Below are 18,395 nucleotides of genomic sequence, written 5' to 3' on the forward strand. Positions count from 1 at the left end.
AAGTACAAGTCTCCAAAACAGTTTGAGCTGAAACAGAGCTGAAAGGCTCTAAGAGCACTTCATGCCCACTTGGCGCCACCTGTTAATCCCGTTTTTGAGAACGAAAAGTCAAAAGCGTCAGACGAAAAATTGGTCAAGCGAAAAATCGCATAAAAAAAAGACCGACAGGACTAATATAATTGCTACAAACTTCGTTTGAGAGCAATTAATCAAATTTGCTCTTTTTGAGTGCAAAGTCAGACCTATGTGTCACGCTCAACAAATAGTGGCTTTAAAAAATCTATCTGCTAAAAATATGAATTGAAAATTTTTCATTCAAAAACTACTATCATGTTCACAACATTTTTAGGTTCACCACTCAAAAAATGCCCCAATTCTATAAGGGGTAATAGGCTATTTCAGAATAAGGATATTCATTTCATAAAATCACGTATGCTATAATGATGAGACTCGGAGAATACAAATATCTGTACAAAAAGTGGCCATAAATCAACATATTTACACAATCGCCGCAAATTGGTTACACTGCCGACGTCCAAAATCAACATTATAGCCATATTTTTTTGTTTTTTGTAAAGGATATCTTTAGCCGTGTAAAGATGAAATATCTATCTTCTCAAGAAACGACTAACTTCTCCTTAGTACAAGCGTAGGCAGTGTGATGGACTGAAGGGTATGTTTTAGGATACCTCGCAATTTATTTTATCTATGACTATTACTAATTATTTTGTTCTCTTCTGTTAAACATACCCGAAATAATTTATCGATTGCACTTGAAACTAATGGAAGTCAGCTCCAAACAAAATGATATTAAACCAGAGCAAAGCATTAACAGTACTTTTAAAAGAACAAATCATTTTATTCACTACCGAGTCCCGCCCGTTGATCAAATTCTTGCCTAGCTCTGATTGTAAATATATGGTAATGCAACTAATCTACTGCTATCTCTATCTTCATGGCAAATATTTCATTGTGCTGTCCTATTCATTAAAGGAAGCATCATTGCAACGTTTGTAGCATGAAGGTTTTCAAATTAAGATGAAACCGGGGCGATATTTTTTTCACATCTGGCTATCAACCATAATTATCTATGAACAAAATGAAATAAGGACAAAAATTTCGTGTATTTGTGTCCAAAGATTTGTAATAATTCTTGAGGTTAATTAGGAGGCATTCAAATTAGAAAAACCGACAAAAGCAAATTTTTGGGCTAGCTAATAAAGTTGGCTTTGCAAAACAACAGCAATAAATATTATCGAGCGACTGAAAAGGAAGAAAGAGAAATAGTTGTCGGATAGAAAAATAGATTTGCTCCTCTTGGAAATAGTTTTGGTCATCAGTTGTACACAAATATGTCCCCAAGACATTTGTCAACCATTTGACACCCGTTCGCACTTTTTGAGAAACGGAAGGAATCGATTGCATAGTTCATCAAAAGCGTCCACAAATTTTTGAGTTGTCATGATTCTGAAGCTTCTTAAATTTAATGTCATAACTTAAGATGTAAATAAATCTCACTCTCGCGAAAACGGTCTTCTGTGACCTTACTGCTTCATGGCCATTTTTAGAGGTCATTGAACAAAATATGATTTCAGTGATCACTAGTGATGTTTAGTACACCCAGTTGGCAGGTACCCACTGTGGCGACGTGCACACATCGTCAATTGCTTTCTCCAGAGTTCTAATTGTGTCGTCAATATCATCGTTGACTTTGATTAGGTCGAATAGGTGTCTGTAGGATCGGTACAAAACATCAGATTCTTTCATTAGGCGTTCCAAGCTTCCTTGCTGTAAAACAATGCACCATTTTCATCAGCTAAAAGCTCCAGTCTATATATAACAATTTTTCAACATTTTTCACTATCTTGACATTTATAAAAGTTGATCTTGGTCAATATCTAAAAGATTTTTTACTTAGATGAAAAAAGCACGCGATTAGTAAGATACCAAAATTTTCAGAACGCTCAATTAGACTTACATTTGAGAAAGCATTTTCGGTGGTGATTTGGGGCGCGGCAATGAAAACGACGAAGGGTGCGAACTCAGCACACCTAAGGATCTTGAGTGCCTGTGGTTCCACGTCCAGAATGGCAATGAGTCCTCTGGCATGTATCCTACGGATGGTCTCCAGTTTGGTGCCATACATGGCATCCTCGTGTGTGCCATACTCCAGGTATTGGTTCGCAGCAATGTCCGCCATCATCTCGTCATGTGTCACAAAGTAGTAGTTCTTCCCATCCACTTCATCCATCATTGGCTTACGTGACGTGTCTGTTAAAAGACAATTGCTCATCGTCACTTAAAATAATCCACTTACTTGCGAACAACGCAAGCAAAAATTAGAAAGGCAATGCACAGTCTCCATTTTTCAATCGAGACATTAAAAATGCATTAAACAGATGCACTACACAATCAGAGCCACTTAATGGCAGTTTTCAGCAGAGTAGCCAGTTTTACATCTTGCTCTGAATGTCAATTGATTTAGGACCCTCGAGAAACGTTGTCCGAAAAGATTGTTACCTGTTTTAAACAGCGATTAAGATAAAGTGCTCACGTGGTATAGGGTATGCGAATCTGTCCGGGTGTGCAGCAATTAGTGAGTTCTTGATGTGGCGTCTGCCCACTCCATGTGCTCCCAACAACACAAGCGTCTTCCTCATGAATGCTGGCAACTTGACCACTTCTTCATACGTTACTATTTCTAAACACATCCAACTCAGCTCCATGCAACACGTTTAATTTCTAGCTCTCTCAAAAATAGAGACATAAAAAATAACTAATCACGCCGCTCTTCAAATTCGCTCATCAGTGAGACCACTATTTTGCGTCGTGAAGGGACAGCACCGAAAAAAACTCACCTGTGATAATCAAGCAATTTTTTTCTAGTATTTCGCTGAAAATTATTCTAGATCTCTAATTTAATTTACCTATGGCTCCGGGTAGCCTCGGTAGAGCGTTGGATCCGCGTGTGGAGTTACTGTGTTTCACTTTAGTTTTCTTTTTGCCAAACCAGCCACAGGCGGGATTATTCTCCTTCCTGTACCTCTCCTTCTCGGTCAAAGTAGCTCTCCATTCCTGCAGCTCGCTAGAGGGAATCAGACCTAACGAAACAACACAATCTGAACTAGCACAAATTTAAGTCTAACTTTACAAATTTGTTTTAGAAAAAGATTAACGAATTCAATGGAGCCAAGTCGTTATTAAAATCCAATTCCTAAATCAATATGCCGTAAAAATTTGAACTTCGTCAAAGAAAACTTTCAGCTTGCCTGCAAATCAATCAATGGCGTGATCACAATTTATTTTAAATACGCGCAGAGGTGAAATTTGATGATTAAATGTTTGCTGCATCTCCAAACTCTTAGTGTTGACAATAAAAATTGATCGACTGCTCAGTTTTTCTCTTTCAAAATAATACATCGTGCTCTTCAAGGATAAGTGCAACTAGACGTACCTGCAGGTACATGAACAGGGTCAGTGTACTTCCTGGCCTGCCACCATGCCTGGTCATCCTTGGAGATTATTTGGAGAATCTCTCCACAAAAAAACTGCACTCCTGCCTCTGGACATGGGATTGAGTCGTCTTTGGCAGGGTCATAGTCAAACAAGGCTCGCACGAAGAGCTGAAAATTTTGATTAAAACCTCACAAAAGTAAATAGAGTTGTAGAAACAAACAATTTTGTATTGTGAACTTCTGTTGTTGACGGTCAAGTAAAAGCACTAAAAAACCATGTAAAACAATATTGTTTCACTTCTGTCATCACATGATTTATAGAGTCAAAATGTGGCCCTCAACATATTTGCGATATCTTTTGCAGTTGATTGATTTTTGATGATTAGTTGATGATTAGATAAAATTGAACCAAATATTCGCATTTACTCTCTGAATGAATTCGAAATAGTCAGTTAACAATAGTGATAAAATTTGCGGCTCTGATTAATTTCCACAGGCTCAGAAAAGTTTTAACATCTCGTCAAATGATCCAAGTTCTTAGAACATACATCAAGCCAATATTGCAATATGGAGTTCTCATCTACGGCTCAGCCTCCAAAAATGTGCTTTAAAAATCTGGTAAAACATACAAAACGATTAACTAAAATTATTTTTGCACAAACGGAGTTTCGAATCGCTGGGCTCATTGAGAGAAAAAAATAAACTCTATACTGTTAGGGAACTTCACATATATGAACTTTTTAAAACTCTGATTGATATCCTTCGGGGCGAATGCAAAATTGGATCTTTGTCAAAATTGCTGAGTGGTCAGGATCTAGAAAACCTTTCAAGCAGTCAGTCTAAAAACATCTCAACGAGTAAACGCTCATGCGTGAAAACTGTTTGTATACAAGGTTATGGAGGTTATTAAACCTAGTTTTAATAATCGAACCAATGTTTGCAGACAAAGTAAAAAACCTTAAAGAAAACGAATTACGTAAACTTGCACACAACTTTTTAGACAATTTCATACTGGAAAATGAACAACTAACGGAAGCAATTTTTAGTTAATAAACAAAACAAAAAACTGATTATGGTATTTGTTTTTTTCTCTTTTGTTTTCAATTTTTTAAACATAAACCGACAAATGTCGGAAGAATTGCTCCTGAACGACAGACGAGGCAATTTAATTCATGGTCTTTAGTCTGGATAAATATTCCTTTATGGGTGCAAAAAACTTTAACCCCACCGGGATTCGAACCACTGACCTCTCGATCCACGGCCACCCGCACTATCCACTGTGCTACGAGTCACTTAATTTTGCAATGCTGCAACCAATTTTATAGTAGCAACTTCGGTGATCATTCAAAAATGATGAACGAAAGCGTGAAAAAGTCACTTGAGAAGTCAAAGAATGTTCTAGAAGAAAAGCGCAAAACTGTCAAGCAAAAAATCTGCATAAAAAAGACACGTTTACAATAATTGCTATGAACTTCGTTCAAGAGCAATTAAAAAACATAGCTGGCAGATTGCCAGAAAATAGCCGTAGATCTACAGTCTAAAAAAAGTAACCAACACCGGCCAAAATATTCGTCTTTTGATTGAAGGCTGCTATGTTACATTTTGATTAAAATCTGTATAAGTTTGTGCTGCCTCTATTAGCTGCTCTCAAATAACCTTCATTTAGAGTGACACACACCCATTTGACCTTATCTCTTTGAATTGAAGTAAATAAAAGTCAATTTCAAAGTGAGGAAGTCATTTTTGAGAGTGAGGAAAGTCAAGTGTGACCAAAAATTAATCACGCGAATGAACAAAAAACTCGCTCCACTAAGAGCGAAAAATGACGTCACACACGCACTTCAGTTGAAATTGCATGAACGAATGAATAAAAATCGCGACGACGAAATAAAAAAAACCACGAGAAGGCCAAAAATAGCTCCAGCTATCGCTGTGCGGCTATTAATAAACAATTTGTTTTACCCATAGTGAATAGGCATTGATAGTGAATTATTTTCCGCTAGAAGCACTTGAAAACAGGTCAGTGAGACCTAATAATGTGCTCTTGGTTGGTGCGATTGCCATTGATTTACCCAATAGTGTTCTATTTTTGCAATCATTGTAAAATTAACGATAATGAATCTGTACGAACCATAAACAATTTATTATTATTAATTTATTTTAAACAGTGGAAATTACTTGTTACCTCGCAAGGGGGTGGCACAGAGAGCTGACTGGGGACTATTTTGAAAGTGATTCTGCCTCTCAAGTGATTCAGCATCTCTTGCAGGGTGTCCACACTGTGATTGGCCACTGATGTCCCATTGATCTCTTTGATTTGATCTCCAACCTGACACACAATAACGGTAAAGACAAAATTTCCCAGAAACATCTTTCGGTGCAATCAAATTCACAGTTCACAGTTTAAAATTACTGTTTTCTTTGACATTGCCTTGTATATTTTTACTAATGATGGATTGAAGCGTATTAGTTGTGACATTGAGGACTAAAGTTGTGTTCATTATTGAGCTCATTGTAATTTTGATGTCAGTCCTTTTGTGGCATTTCAGAAACGGCCCATGGCAAAAATTTTCCCACTAGAACAAGAAAAAACTGGCAAAAGACCTGTAATGCAGCCTGTCTGTGGACCATGCCTCCGTGCATAATCCTCGCAACTAGACACTCGCCAGCATCTGTCATCTTGAGCGTAATGCCCATTGGTTCATCGCTGCCTCGATGGAACTGGACCAGACGGACGGTATGAGGTCCTGCTTGGTTCGGGGCTGCCCCAATGGGCACTCCTGGGTAGGGAATAACCGCGTTGCCAAGAGGAGCGCCATTTTGGTCCAGCACTAAATTGAGAGTTTTGGATTAGAACATGATTAACAGAAAAAAATACCTGAATGACATTAAATGCTGTTTGAATCTATAAATCATAGTTTTATGCTGTTTGAATCTTTAAATCATTGCTACTCGAAAACATTGTCAAAAACTATTAAAAACCGGGTCTTACAATTCATCTAAACATAGCTGGCAGATTGCCAGAAAATAGCCGCAATAGATTCGTAGATCGGCAGTCTAAAAAAACAGTAAAAGAGACAGACCAAAAAAAATCGTCTTTTCATTGAAGGCTGATCTGTTATATTTTGATTAAAAATCTGTAAAGTTATTGCTGCCTCTATTAGCTGATCTCAAATAACCTTCATTTTGAGTGACACACACCCATTTGACCTTATCTCTTTGAATTAAAGTAAATAAAAGTCAATTTCAAAGTGAGGAAGTCAATTTTGAGAGTGAGGTAAGTCAAGTGTGACCAAAAATTTAATCACGCGCATGAACAAAAAACTCGCTCCACTAAGAGCGAAAAATGACGTCACACATGCAATTCAGCTGAAATTGCATGAACGAATGAACAAAAAGTGGCTGTGACGTCATATGGTCGTAACAAAAATCATGACGACGAAATAAAAAAACATAGCAAGACAAGTCCTGACGTACAATTCAAAGAATTTTCATTGACTAAAAAGAAAAACTAGACCTAGAATGGACTATGAGTGAATTGAGAAAACCATTTTAAAAAAAAATCAGATCAAAAAATACGAAAAAAAACAAAATCAATGTCAAAATGCCGCATACGAACGAAAAAACCACTATCGAGAAATGAAATTTTAATTCAAACAAAAAACTAGGCCTAGAATGAGCTGTGAATGGATTGTGAAAACCATTTAGAAAAAAAAATCCGATCCAAAAAATCGAAAAAACATTTAAAATCAGAGTGAAATTGCCGCATGTGAACAAAAAACCACTACCGAGAAACCGAATTTTTGTTCAAACACCATTTTCGCACTCTACTTTAAAATTAGAGCGAAAAAAATTCACGCCGCAAAACCACTCGCTTTTTTGCTCCATTTCCTGTTTCGGCGTGACCAAAATCACTACTCCAATTTGACTTCAAAAATCATGAAAATGTGTGAACAGATCTTAAAAAAAAAGACAGCGCCCCAATACAATTCAAATTCTTTGAATTGTAAAAAACCAAGAGAAGGCCAATAATAGCCCCAGCTATCGCTGTGCGGCTATTAATAAATAAAGTCATCTCTTATTTAATGGATCAGACCGATTTAAATCAAATGAGAGAACTATCATGATTACTCAGTCAGATAAATTGCATCTCAAAGTTAAATAAATTAAATGTTCACATTAAAGATCAAACTATTTTGCAATACATTCAAAACGAAATATTACACGATATAATGATCCAGATTTCTCGTTAAGTAATCCATTCCGTACCTAAATTAAGCAGATGAGTCACAGATATACTTTGAGCGCCATTGGTGAAGAATACAGTGATATCCTGCGGTACTAACCTGGCGGTGTCTGTGTTTGGTCCATGATCACGGCTGAGCTGGCTGAGCTCATGCTCTGGTGACTCTGTTGATGCTGTAACGCCTGTTGCCCAACACCTGGCATCACTCCTTGGCCACTACTATTTACGCCTGCAGGCTGAGGTCCATTTGAGAGGGAAGTGTCGCTTCCATCAGCTGCCGCTGCCACTCCTGATGCTGCAGCTCCTCCTCCATCTGTTGTATCCCCTCGCGGACGATTCAGCTCTGAGATGACGACGTCATACGTCTTCAACATCGACTGAAACCACCCACATGCAATACTTATTCTGGTAACGCAAACGCATTTCTTATAAAATTAGTTTGACAAAAAAAAACAAATTGACAGAATATAGCTCATAGACATCATTTTTTAAATTGAAACTGAAAAATAACACTTAGAAAGTGCAACTTAACATTACTACAACACACGTACTGACTTTTAAAAGTATTCTGACAGCGAAACATAGCCGCAAAATAGCCGCGATAGACGCTTGTGAAACAACTACAGAAATAAGATAGACAGATTGAACACCAGTCCTTTAATAGACCCTAAGAACTTTAATTTTTTATCAAAAAATCGCTTTAACTTGTATTATCAAAATATTGATAACCATTCCATTACCTCTAGCAACTATGCAGTAACTTATTATCAAACACTGCAGAAGGTTCCTGGGCCCCTGGTATCGGAAAAACATTTTCGAAAAACTTGAAAAAATAGCTAGTTTTATTTTTTAAAAAAATAGGTGATACTAAAAACTGAAAACTATTTCATTGTCCCCAGAAACTATGCAGTAACATATTAGCAAACCCTATAGGTTCTCTGCCCAATGGGGAATAAAACACTAAATTTCCAGAATTTTTTGAAATACTAAAATTTGTGATATTAAAATCTTCAAATCTCCAAACTTCATTACCACTAGAAACTATGCAGTAACCTATTATCAAATCCTAGAAGAGTTTTTCCTTTGCCTTCGAGGCCAGAAAAACCTAAAAATGACAAATTCTCACTTAAATTTGAAATGTCTAAGTGTTGAAAACCATTCCATCGCCACTAGAAACTATGTAGTAACCTATTATTAAACCCCAGAGGAGGTTCGTTGACACTTAGGGCTGAAAAAATCACAAAGAACTTCAAAAAACTAAAAAATTATAAAAATTAGTATAAATTTGCGTGTTTATGTTTGGAGTACCAAAACTTATAGCTCTTAAAATGGTCTAAAAAGTAATTACTCCTTGCAGAAGACCTTTATCAACTTTTACAAAGACAATTGTAGACTGGTCCAACAAAAGAAAGCAACATTTTGGGCTCAAAAACTCCTAAAAATGACCTTTTAACCTTGAATTACGGCCTTCCCATTAACTTCACCCCTCTAAGCACTTGGAGGACTACTAAACGCCGCTAAGGTCCTCTGGTGAAACTTGATGCCCGCTGGGCTTTACTTGTTTATCCCTTTTTGAAAGCTCAAAGTGCGGAAAAAGGTGTGAAAACCTCCTACAAAAAAAGACAGAGCACCAATGCAATCCAACTCTTGTCCCCAAATGTCTCCAAAAAAGCATCTATCGCTTCACGGCTATTTATAAAAAGAAAAAAGTAAAAACAGAAATTAAATCGCCGCACGTAAAAAACAATTCACTCAAAAATCACAAATCTGTTTAAACATCATTAAAACTTCAAAAAACTTTGAAAAATGTCACAAATTCCAACTACCTAATTTTTGCTCCTTTTACTACAACAGCGTGACTAGAAGCACTACTGAAATTTGACTTCTCATTGACAATAAAAGCTCAGAAGTCTGACGAGATCTAAAGACGGCGCACCAATCCAACTCAAGTTGTTTGATCTGTAAAAAAGGAGAACGACTAAATAATAGTCGTTGGACAGCGGCTATTAAAAGAACCAACTAACGTCGAAGAATTTTCTCGTGAATAACAGGCGGGTGGGGGCGATTTAATTTAGAGGTGTAGCATAAGCACTTTCTATGGGTGTAAAAAAAACGACCCATTAGCGTTCCAACCCGCAAACTCTAGGATAGCAGTCTGCCTTCTGAACCATTTAGCTATAACGGTTTTATTATCATTCGCTCATAATCCCTTTTATTTTAGCAACAAACTTTATTTCAGAATGACAGCAACTGAGATCACGCCAAGTCACTTGAAAGCAAAGTTTGTTCTTGAGCAGAAGTGCAAAAACGGTTAAGCAAAAATTTCGCATAAAAAAAGACACACATGTGTAGACATGTTAAAACAGAAGATTACAATGACTCCTCTTCGAGTAGTAAAAACAGAAGACCACCAAAACTACTCTTTGAGTAGTAAAAATCTAAGAACATGAATAAAACCGACTAACGTCGGGCGAATTGCTCACAAAAGACTGGCGGGTGGTTAGCTTCGTCAGCAGCTAGCCACGTTTTAGTGAGGCTCGCTTTAGCTTACTTGAAGGGGGTTTGCAACAGTGGGGGGAGGGGGCAATGGTGGGAGTGGGATCTTTGACAGCACGGGGCCCTTACGGCCTGAATGATGTGTAGGGTGGTGATTGGGGGGCTGATGCGGGGGCGGGGTGGGGTGTGGGGTCTCTAAGAACCGCCCTTCACACAGTAAATATAAGTCTCCAAAACAGTTTCTGTGAACCACAAACTTGGAGACTAGTTAGCTGAAAGGCTCAAGAGAACTTAATGCCCACTGGGTGCTACCTCTTCATCCCGTTTCTATCAACGAAAAGTCAAATGGAACATTTTCCATAATGAGATTCGACTCTGCAACTTCTAGTTTTCCAGCCTTGTCAGAAACTAAATCGTATAAAAGAAAAGAAAAGTGCGTATTTTGAAAGAAAAGTTTCCAGATTTCACAGTGAAAAAAAAACGTTCAAAACCATTTTTTGTCTTGAGTTATGTCATGTAACCCATCTGCAAGACATAAATGTTTCGTTGGCCAGTAATGATCGTTAAACTCACAAAAGAACAAAAATCTTCTAAAAATTAAAAACATACCCGGCAGATTGCCGGAAAACAGCCGCCGTTGATTCCAATAAGCATGATTGGGATTGAAAGAATAGAAGATATCGAAAAAAATAAGATTTTTGTACAAAAACATTTTTAAGTCCGATTAATTTTGATGGCATTTCGTAGTTGAACTTACTATTGTTTCTTAGAGAGAGGCTACAGGGGGCTACTATCAATACCAATAAGCATAAGAGATGGTAACTAAGACTTATAGGAACGACGTTCAAATAGCGGGCATCTAAATTGGGCTTTATGGGTTTATCCCGTTTCTATTTCTGACTTCAGTTTTTTAATCTGGCTATGTTCATTTTGAATTGCTTTGCTGAGCAACTGATGCTTAAATTCACTTTTAGCAGAATGACAGAAGAGTGAAACTAGTCTAGAGAAGTCAAAAAGATTTCACGCAAAATGCTGAAAAATCGGCAAAATGGTAAAGCGAAAAAAAGTTCGAAGAAGTAAAAAAAAAATTAGGAGCGCTATAATAGCCGGCTGAGAAGATGAGGGCGGCTATTAAAAACACAATTGCAAAATTTTACAAAAATCTTGCAGAAATTCGTGATAATATAATCTTCAGAACCATTTCATTGTCTGAAGAGACTATCCAGTGTCCTTATTTCAAGCCTTAAATAGTTTCACCGGCTCATAAAGATCGAAAAACTTGGATCATGATAATAATTTTCCAAAAATTTGAAAAAAATATCTAAAAATTGCTCGAGCCAAAATAATTAAAGTTTTGATAACCATTCCATTAATATGCGACAGCTTATCATCAAAACTTGGAGGAGTTATCCGAAATTTTGGAAATTCAAAATTTAGTAAAAATGGCTAAAACTGGGGTCATTAAAATATTGATAACTACTCCACTAACTCTATAAACTATGAAGCATCTTATTATCAAACCTTGCAGGAGGACCCCGGGCCCCTGACGTCAGAACAAAAAAAATTCGAGAAAAAAACTTGAAAAAATTGCAAATATTTTTAAAATTGCTTAAATTCGTGATATTAAACTCTTGAATAACATTCCATTACTTCTAAAAACTATGCAGGAACCCATTATCAAATTCTAGAGGAGTTTCCTTGCTTAGTGAAGCTGGAGAAACCTCAAAAAAAAAGAATTTCAAAATTTACAAAAAAAACCTCAAAATTTACACAAAAAGAATTTCAAAACTTTGCAAATTCAAAATTTAATTTGTGATATTAAAAAGTTGAAAACTAATCCATGGCCTATAAAAATTTTCCAGTAACTTATTAACAACCCTATCGAAGGTTTTCCGTCACCTGAGGCCGAAAAAACTTGAATAATGACGAGGGCAAAGAAATTGAAAAAAATTGCAAGTTTAGCCAAAAAAGTGTTAAATTTCGTGATGTTAAAATCTTGAAAAACATTCCATTACATCTAGAAACTACAGTAACCTATTATCAAACCCTTGAGGTTCCTTGACACCTAGGACTGAAAAAAGTCTGAAAATTGAGAAAATTAGTATAAATTTGCGGTTTTTGTTTGCATTAACAAAATATATAGCTCCTAAAATGGCCATAAGAAGTACTTATGTCTTGCAAAAGACCTTCATCAAGTTTAACCAGCCTCAATTTTAGACTGGTCCGACAAATAAATCGAAAAATGACGAAAAAAAAACAAAAAATTGCAACATTTTAGGCTCAAAAACTCCTATAAATGACCTTTTAACCTTAAACTACGGCCTTCCCAGTAGTTTCACCACACTAAGCACTTGAAGGACTACTAAACGCCTCTAAGGACCTCTAATGGAACTTAATGCCCGCTGGTCGCTACCTGCTTATCCCGTTTTTAAGGACGAAAAGTCAAATGGTCAGACGAAAAATCGGTCAAGCAAAAAACCGCATAAAAAAGACCAACATGACTAATATAATTGATAAAAACTTCATTTGAGAGCAATTAATCACCATCTTCGAGTCGTAAAAAGGAGAGGGTCTAAATAATAGCCGTTTGCGAAGATGGTGGCGGCTGTTAATAACCGTTTTTACTACCAAAATCCAGCTCAAATTCACTTCATGCTTTGATTCAACGCTGTGATATTGAGTAATGTTCAAAATTGCTGACGAGGCCAAAGCTGTGATGAGGAACGTGAACTAACACTAAGATATGGGGCTGATAGCAGTTCGTGCAGAGACGCTGACAACTGTGAGGCTGACATGGCATTGCTACCATCACTTTCTGGACCAGTTTGGCCACTCATCGCCAGTTCCTAAAAAACACCATCATTGCCCATAATCGTACAATTCTTTTCTGTAATTGTATACATTTGCAATGGTATACCGTCTTTTCACCCCTATTTGTTTAACCTCCTATCATTTCACCCTGATTTTGATTGTTTATATAATTGGTACTATTAACATTTGCACTCGCGGTCCATTGCCACGACTGTGGTTCGTGGGATTTTAGTATGAAATTATCAGAACCGAATATAAATCAAGCTTGTAATTCCGAATATAAATCAAGCTTGTAATTCCGACTTCTAATTACCGGGGTGAAATGATATGATATCAAGATATGCGGGGGTTAAAATCATCGAGATGAAAATAAGTAGAACTATTTGCTACGACTAGCAAATTTGGAATCAGCTATGGACGCATTAAAGGTAAAAACATGAGGCAATTAAGCATGCCAGCTTAGTCGAAAGAGACAAAATCGAGCTCAATTCAAGGATATTTAAAAATCTGCGGGTCGAGAAAAAGTAGTCTCTAGCGTTGGCAAAAACATAGCCGGCAGATTGTCGGAAAATAGCCGCGATAGAAGCTTGTGGCCTTCCATGAATTGAAACCACTTAAGAAATAAGATAGACAGATTGACCACCAGTCATTAAATAGACCACTAGAATTTTTGGTTGCATTCGGACTGTCATTTTTATGAGACACATACGCTAATGAAGAAGACATAATGGAGCTTTTTCAAAATTAATATTCCCAATTCAAAAACTCAAGACAAGACTCTAATACTCGAGAATTGAGGCATATACGTTTGGCACTACTTAGATGCACACAATTGACCTTTAACCAGTAAATGTTCATAAAACTTAAAGTTCATTAGGGGAGTTCAGAAATCAGCTTTTGAGCTTTTTACCTGAAAAGCAGTAAAAATCACTGAAATTGAAAGTCAATTACAAGAGGGTCGCAAGAATCATCGATGGAGACGACGAATTAAAAAAACATAGCAGAACATATCCTGAATTACAATCCAAGATTTGATGTAGACTTGACCTGTAAAAAACAAGCCGTTAGATGTCCAATGTGTTAGAACAAATAGTTTGACACCATTGAGATTAAGCAATTTTACAAGAACAAAAAAAACAAACAAGACTAAAAAATCGGATCTATTCATTGAAGACATGGTAAAAAAACTAAAAGAATTCTAAGAACCCATTCCACAAATTAAATTCCCTTGATTCTCATCATCAACCAATGAAACCTGTCATTAATGAGATTAAGTGATAAGACAGCAATGAGTTCACTAAATACTAGCAAAACTCAGAAATTCGCTAATAGTTTTTTTAAATCGGGCAGCGTATAAGTCAAGGAAAGCAATAGCTATGAATTGAAAAGATTTTTAACAAAAACTTTTTTAGAAACCATGAAAACGGTAAGTAACGAGACAAAAATATAAGATACTAAAGTCGACAAAAACAAAAATTCTATATTTCTTGAAAACAATTGATGTTATAACAAACAATTGAAAACAAGTTATAGAAGGCAACAGCCTTCAACAGTAACAAAATAATCGACTAAAATAACCCCAATTAGCAAAATATGCGGCCTGTTTTTAGTGCGAATAAAGGATAAGACGACAAAAATTACAGAAGTAAAAACAAAACTCAAAAAATAACTCAAACTTTTGAGTACTGTCAACGTCATAAAACTATAAGCTATTCACACCGGCCTTCACACCATAAATATAAGTCTCCAAAACAGTCTCTGTGAATCGCACACGTTGAGACAAGTAAGCTGAAACGCTCTATGATAACTTAATGCCCACTCTTTGCGCCGTTTCTGAGAACAAAAAGTTAAAAGGGTCTAACGAAAAATCGCATAAAAAACAACATGATTAACATAATTGGTACAAAATTCGATTGAGATCAATTAACAATGATTTCCTTGATAGTGCTAGTTAAGTCATTTATGATAGAACATTTTAACAATAAATCAGCGGTAATGGGGGTTATATATGATGACATAACGCCACCTAAAAACAGGCAGTTGAAGTGCGGCATCAACAAAAGAGTTAAGGAGAGAAAGAGGAAGGAATCCCCAACCAACAGTGAGAGAGAGCTAGGTTTTCCTAGATGGGATTCGACTCTGCAATTTCAAGTTTTCTAGACTTGTTAGTATTGATATCATATAGAACACTGAAAACTGCAAAAATTTCGCAGTGAAAAAAAAATGTTCAAAACAAAGACTTAAAAGTAATGAACGTTAAACTCAGAATAGAACAGATAATCAAAGTTTTTTAAAACAACAGCAAAATCTTGGCAAAACTGCTGATATAAATATCTTCAGAACCATTTCATTGTGTCAAGAGACTATCCAGTATCCCTATATCAAGCCTTAAAAAGTTTCACGGGCTCAAAGATCCATAAACTTGAAACATAAATAAAATTCCAAAAATTCAAATAATAAATTTTTTATCAAAAATTGCGAAACATTGAGTCATTAAAATACTGATCACCATTCCATCAACTCTAAACTAGGCAGCATCTTATTATCAAACCTCGGAGGAGGTCCCTGAGCCCCTGGTGCCCCTGGAACAAAAATTCGAATATTCGAAAAACTTGAAATTGCGAATATTTTTACTAAAAAATGCAACAATTCGTGATATTAAAATCTTGGAAAACATTCCATTACATCTAGAAATCATGCAGTAACCTATTATCAAACACTAGAAGAGGTTCACTGGCTCTTGAGGCTGCGAAAACTTAAAATGACAAAAAAATTTTTGAAGAACTTGAAAAAATTGCAAGTTGCATAAAAAAGTGCTTCTCTGGAGTTATGTCAGGTAACCGATCTGTACGGCTTGAAAAGCTTCGTTGGCCAGTAATGACCGTTAAAATCAGAAAATGACAATAGTATACAAAAAAAACGCAAAAATATACAAAAAGATATTAAAATCTTCAAACCATTCCATTGACTGTATCCCTATTTCAATCCAGTATCCCTATTTCAAGCTTTAAATAGTTTCACTGGCTCATAAAGATCCATACGTTTGAAACGTAATAATTTTCCAAATTTGAAAAAAAATTATCAAAAAATTGTTGAAGCTGAAATTGTTAAAGTATTGTTTACCATTCCATTAACTCTAGAAACTATGCTACAGGAGGAGGTCCCTAGGACTTAGTTGCCGGAAACAATGAAAAAAGATTCAAAAAACTTGGAAAGAAAATTGCAAATTGCATAAAAAACTGCTAAACTTTATTTTAATAAAAGTTCAAAACTAATCCATGGCCCACAAACTTTTTCTGGTAACTTATCAAACCTAATGCAAATTTTTTGTTACACTGAAAAATCTGAATAATGACAATGTCAAAAGAAAAGAAAAAATTGCAAGTATTCTGAAAAAAATGCTAAAATTCGTGGTGTTGAAATCTTGGAAAACATTCTATTGCATTTAGAAACTATACAGTAACCTATTGTCAAACTCTGGAGGAGGTTCCTCAGCTCTTGAGGCTGGAGAAGCCTAAAAAACCGACAAAATTTTCAAAAAGCACTGGAACAAAAAATGCAAGTTTTATCAAAAAATTGTTAAAATTTGTCATATTAAAAAAATGAAAGCCATTCCAAGGTAAATGAAATCTTTTCAGTAACTCATTACCAAACCCTTAAGGACGTTTTTTGGCCCTTTCGTCTGCAAAAAACAATAATAAATGTAAAAAAAATTGCAAGTTTTGTCAAAACAATGTTAAAATTCGTGATGTCAAAACCATTCCATTACCCGTAGAAAATAAGTAGTAACCTATTATCAAACCATAAATAAGGTTCCATGACACCTAGGGCTAAAAAAAACTCAAAAAATGACAAAAAATTTTCAAAAAAGCTTAAAAAATTGTGAAAGTTAGTATAAATTTGCGTGTTTTTGTTCGGATTACGAAAACATATATCTCATAAATAATGGTCATAAAATGTTCCTATGTCTTGCAAAAAACCTTCACCAACTTTAATCAGCCTCAATATTAGACTGCTCCGACGAAAAATCAGAAAAATGACGCTAAAACACGAAAAATCGCAACATTTTGTCCCGAAAACTCCTAAAAATGGCCTTTCAACCTTAAACTATGGCCTTCCCAGAAGCTTCACCACATTAAGCACTTGAAGGACTATTAAACGCCGCTAAGGGCCCCCAATGAAACTTAATGCCCGCTGGGCGCTACCTGTTTGTCCGTTTTTAAGGACGAAACGTCAGACGAAAAATCGGTCAGGCGAAAAAATCACATATAATTTCTACAAACTTTGTTTGAGAGCCATTAATTAGGTTTTTTGTGCCTCATTAATAACCAATGAGACCTGTCATTGACGATACTAAGTGATAAAACAACAGAAATAATTTTTAAAGCCGGCAAAATCAAATATTCTTTAATGTTTTTTGACAAAAAAGTGTTCAGGTCATAAAAGTGTTTCAGCTTCCCCCTTGATGAACTCTAGCAATTTTAACTAGGCGATGATAGTTCACATATGCTTCATACTAAAAGCACTCAAGGAAAATAACTCTGAAAACGTAAGTCAAATTGACGCAAGCGAAACAAAAGACTCCCTCTCAAAACGAAAATTTGTTCTCAAAACGAACACCAATTTCTGACTCCACCTTGAAGGTAGTTTGAAAAAAATGACGCCTTAAACCTACTCTTATTTTCGTTCCCTTTAGTACTTCAGCATGACTAAAACCACCACTCTAATTTGATCTTAAACAGATCTTAAAAAAGACCTGTGAACAGATCTTAAGACAGCTCACCAATACAATCAAAATCCTTTAGATTGTAAAAACACATTGTCCCCAATAATAGCCGCTATCACATCGCGGCTCTTAAAAAGCAAATAAACGAATGATCCCTTTGTTAACTATGCAGTTTCCACGTAATTACTTAAATCACTACTTCAGGAATCAAGGAAAAGGTTTCTTTTGGGCAAAACGTATGGCCCTCACCTAAAAATACGCGGCAACCGAATTCACATAACCGACTAACGTCGTGCGAATTGCTCTTAAACGACCGGCGATCGGTTGGGTTCGTCAGTAGCTAGCCAAGGTTTAGTGGGGCTAGCTTTAGCTTGATTCAACTTTTAGTTTTCTAAAAAGCCTTGTAAATAAATCAAATAAAACACTGATATTTTAAAAATTTACAAAAAATTTCAAAATTTAGAAGAAAAGCTTTCAAATTTCGCAGTGAAAATGCTGAAAACTATTTTTTATCTCTGGAGTTATGTCAAGTAACCCATCAGCAAGACTTGAAAAGCTTCTTTGGCCAGTAATGATCGTTAAATTCAGAAAATGACAAAAATATACAAAATTGAAAACAATAGCAAATTTTAACAAAATCGTGCTAAAATTCAAGATATTA

The 18,395-nt window shown here is 35.9% G+C and overlaps 1 protein-coding gene across 1 annotated transcript in view; it reads right to left on the reverse strand.

Annotated features, from left to right (window-relative positions):
• Nucleotides 1-281: 281 nt before the first annotated feature.
• The window catches only part of LOC142339480 (peripheral plasma membrane protein CASK-like), a 107,274-nt gene continuing 89,160 nt past the window's right edge, over nt 282-18,395 (reverse strand). Inside the window, exons 12-20 of the mRNA XM_075389524.1 lie at nt 12,933-13,043; nt 7,802-8,078; nt 6,060-6,286; nt 5,641-5,784; nt 3,455-3,623; nt 2,928-3,101; nt 2,555-2,701; nt 1,979-2,271; nt 282-1,788 (exon numbers count right to left, since the gene is read on the reverse strand). Of these exons, the coding sequence (XP_075245639.1) occupies nt 1,612-1,788; nt 1,979-2,271; nt 2,555-2,701; nt 2,928-3,101; nt 3,455-3,623; nt 5,641-5,784; nt 6,060-6,286; nt 7,802-8,078; nt 12,933-13,043 (1,719 nt within the window). The 3' untranslated portion in view covers nt 282-1,611. The remainder of the gene's footprint in view (nt 1,789-1,978; nt 2,272-2,554; nt 2,702-2,927; nt 3,102-3,454; nt 3,624-5,640; nt 5,785-6,059; nt 6,287-7,801; nt 8,079-12,932; nt 13,044-18,395) is intronic.

The sequence above is a fragment of the Convolutriloba macropyga genome, chromosome 5 (genome assembly GCF_964194025.1).
Source record: "Convolutriloba macropyga chromosome 5, txConMacr16.3, whole genome shotgun sequence".
Taxonomy (NCBI): domain Eukaryota; kingdom Metazoa; phylum Xenacoelomorpha; order Acoela; family Convolutidae; genus Convolutriloba; species Convolutriloba macropyga.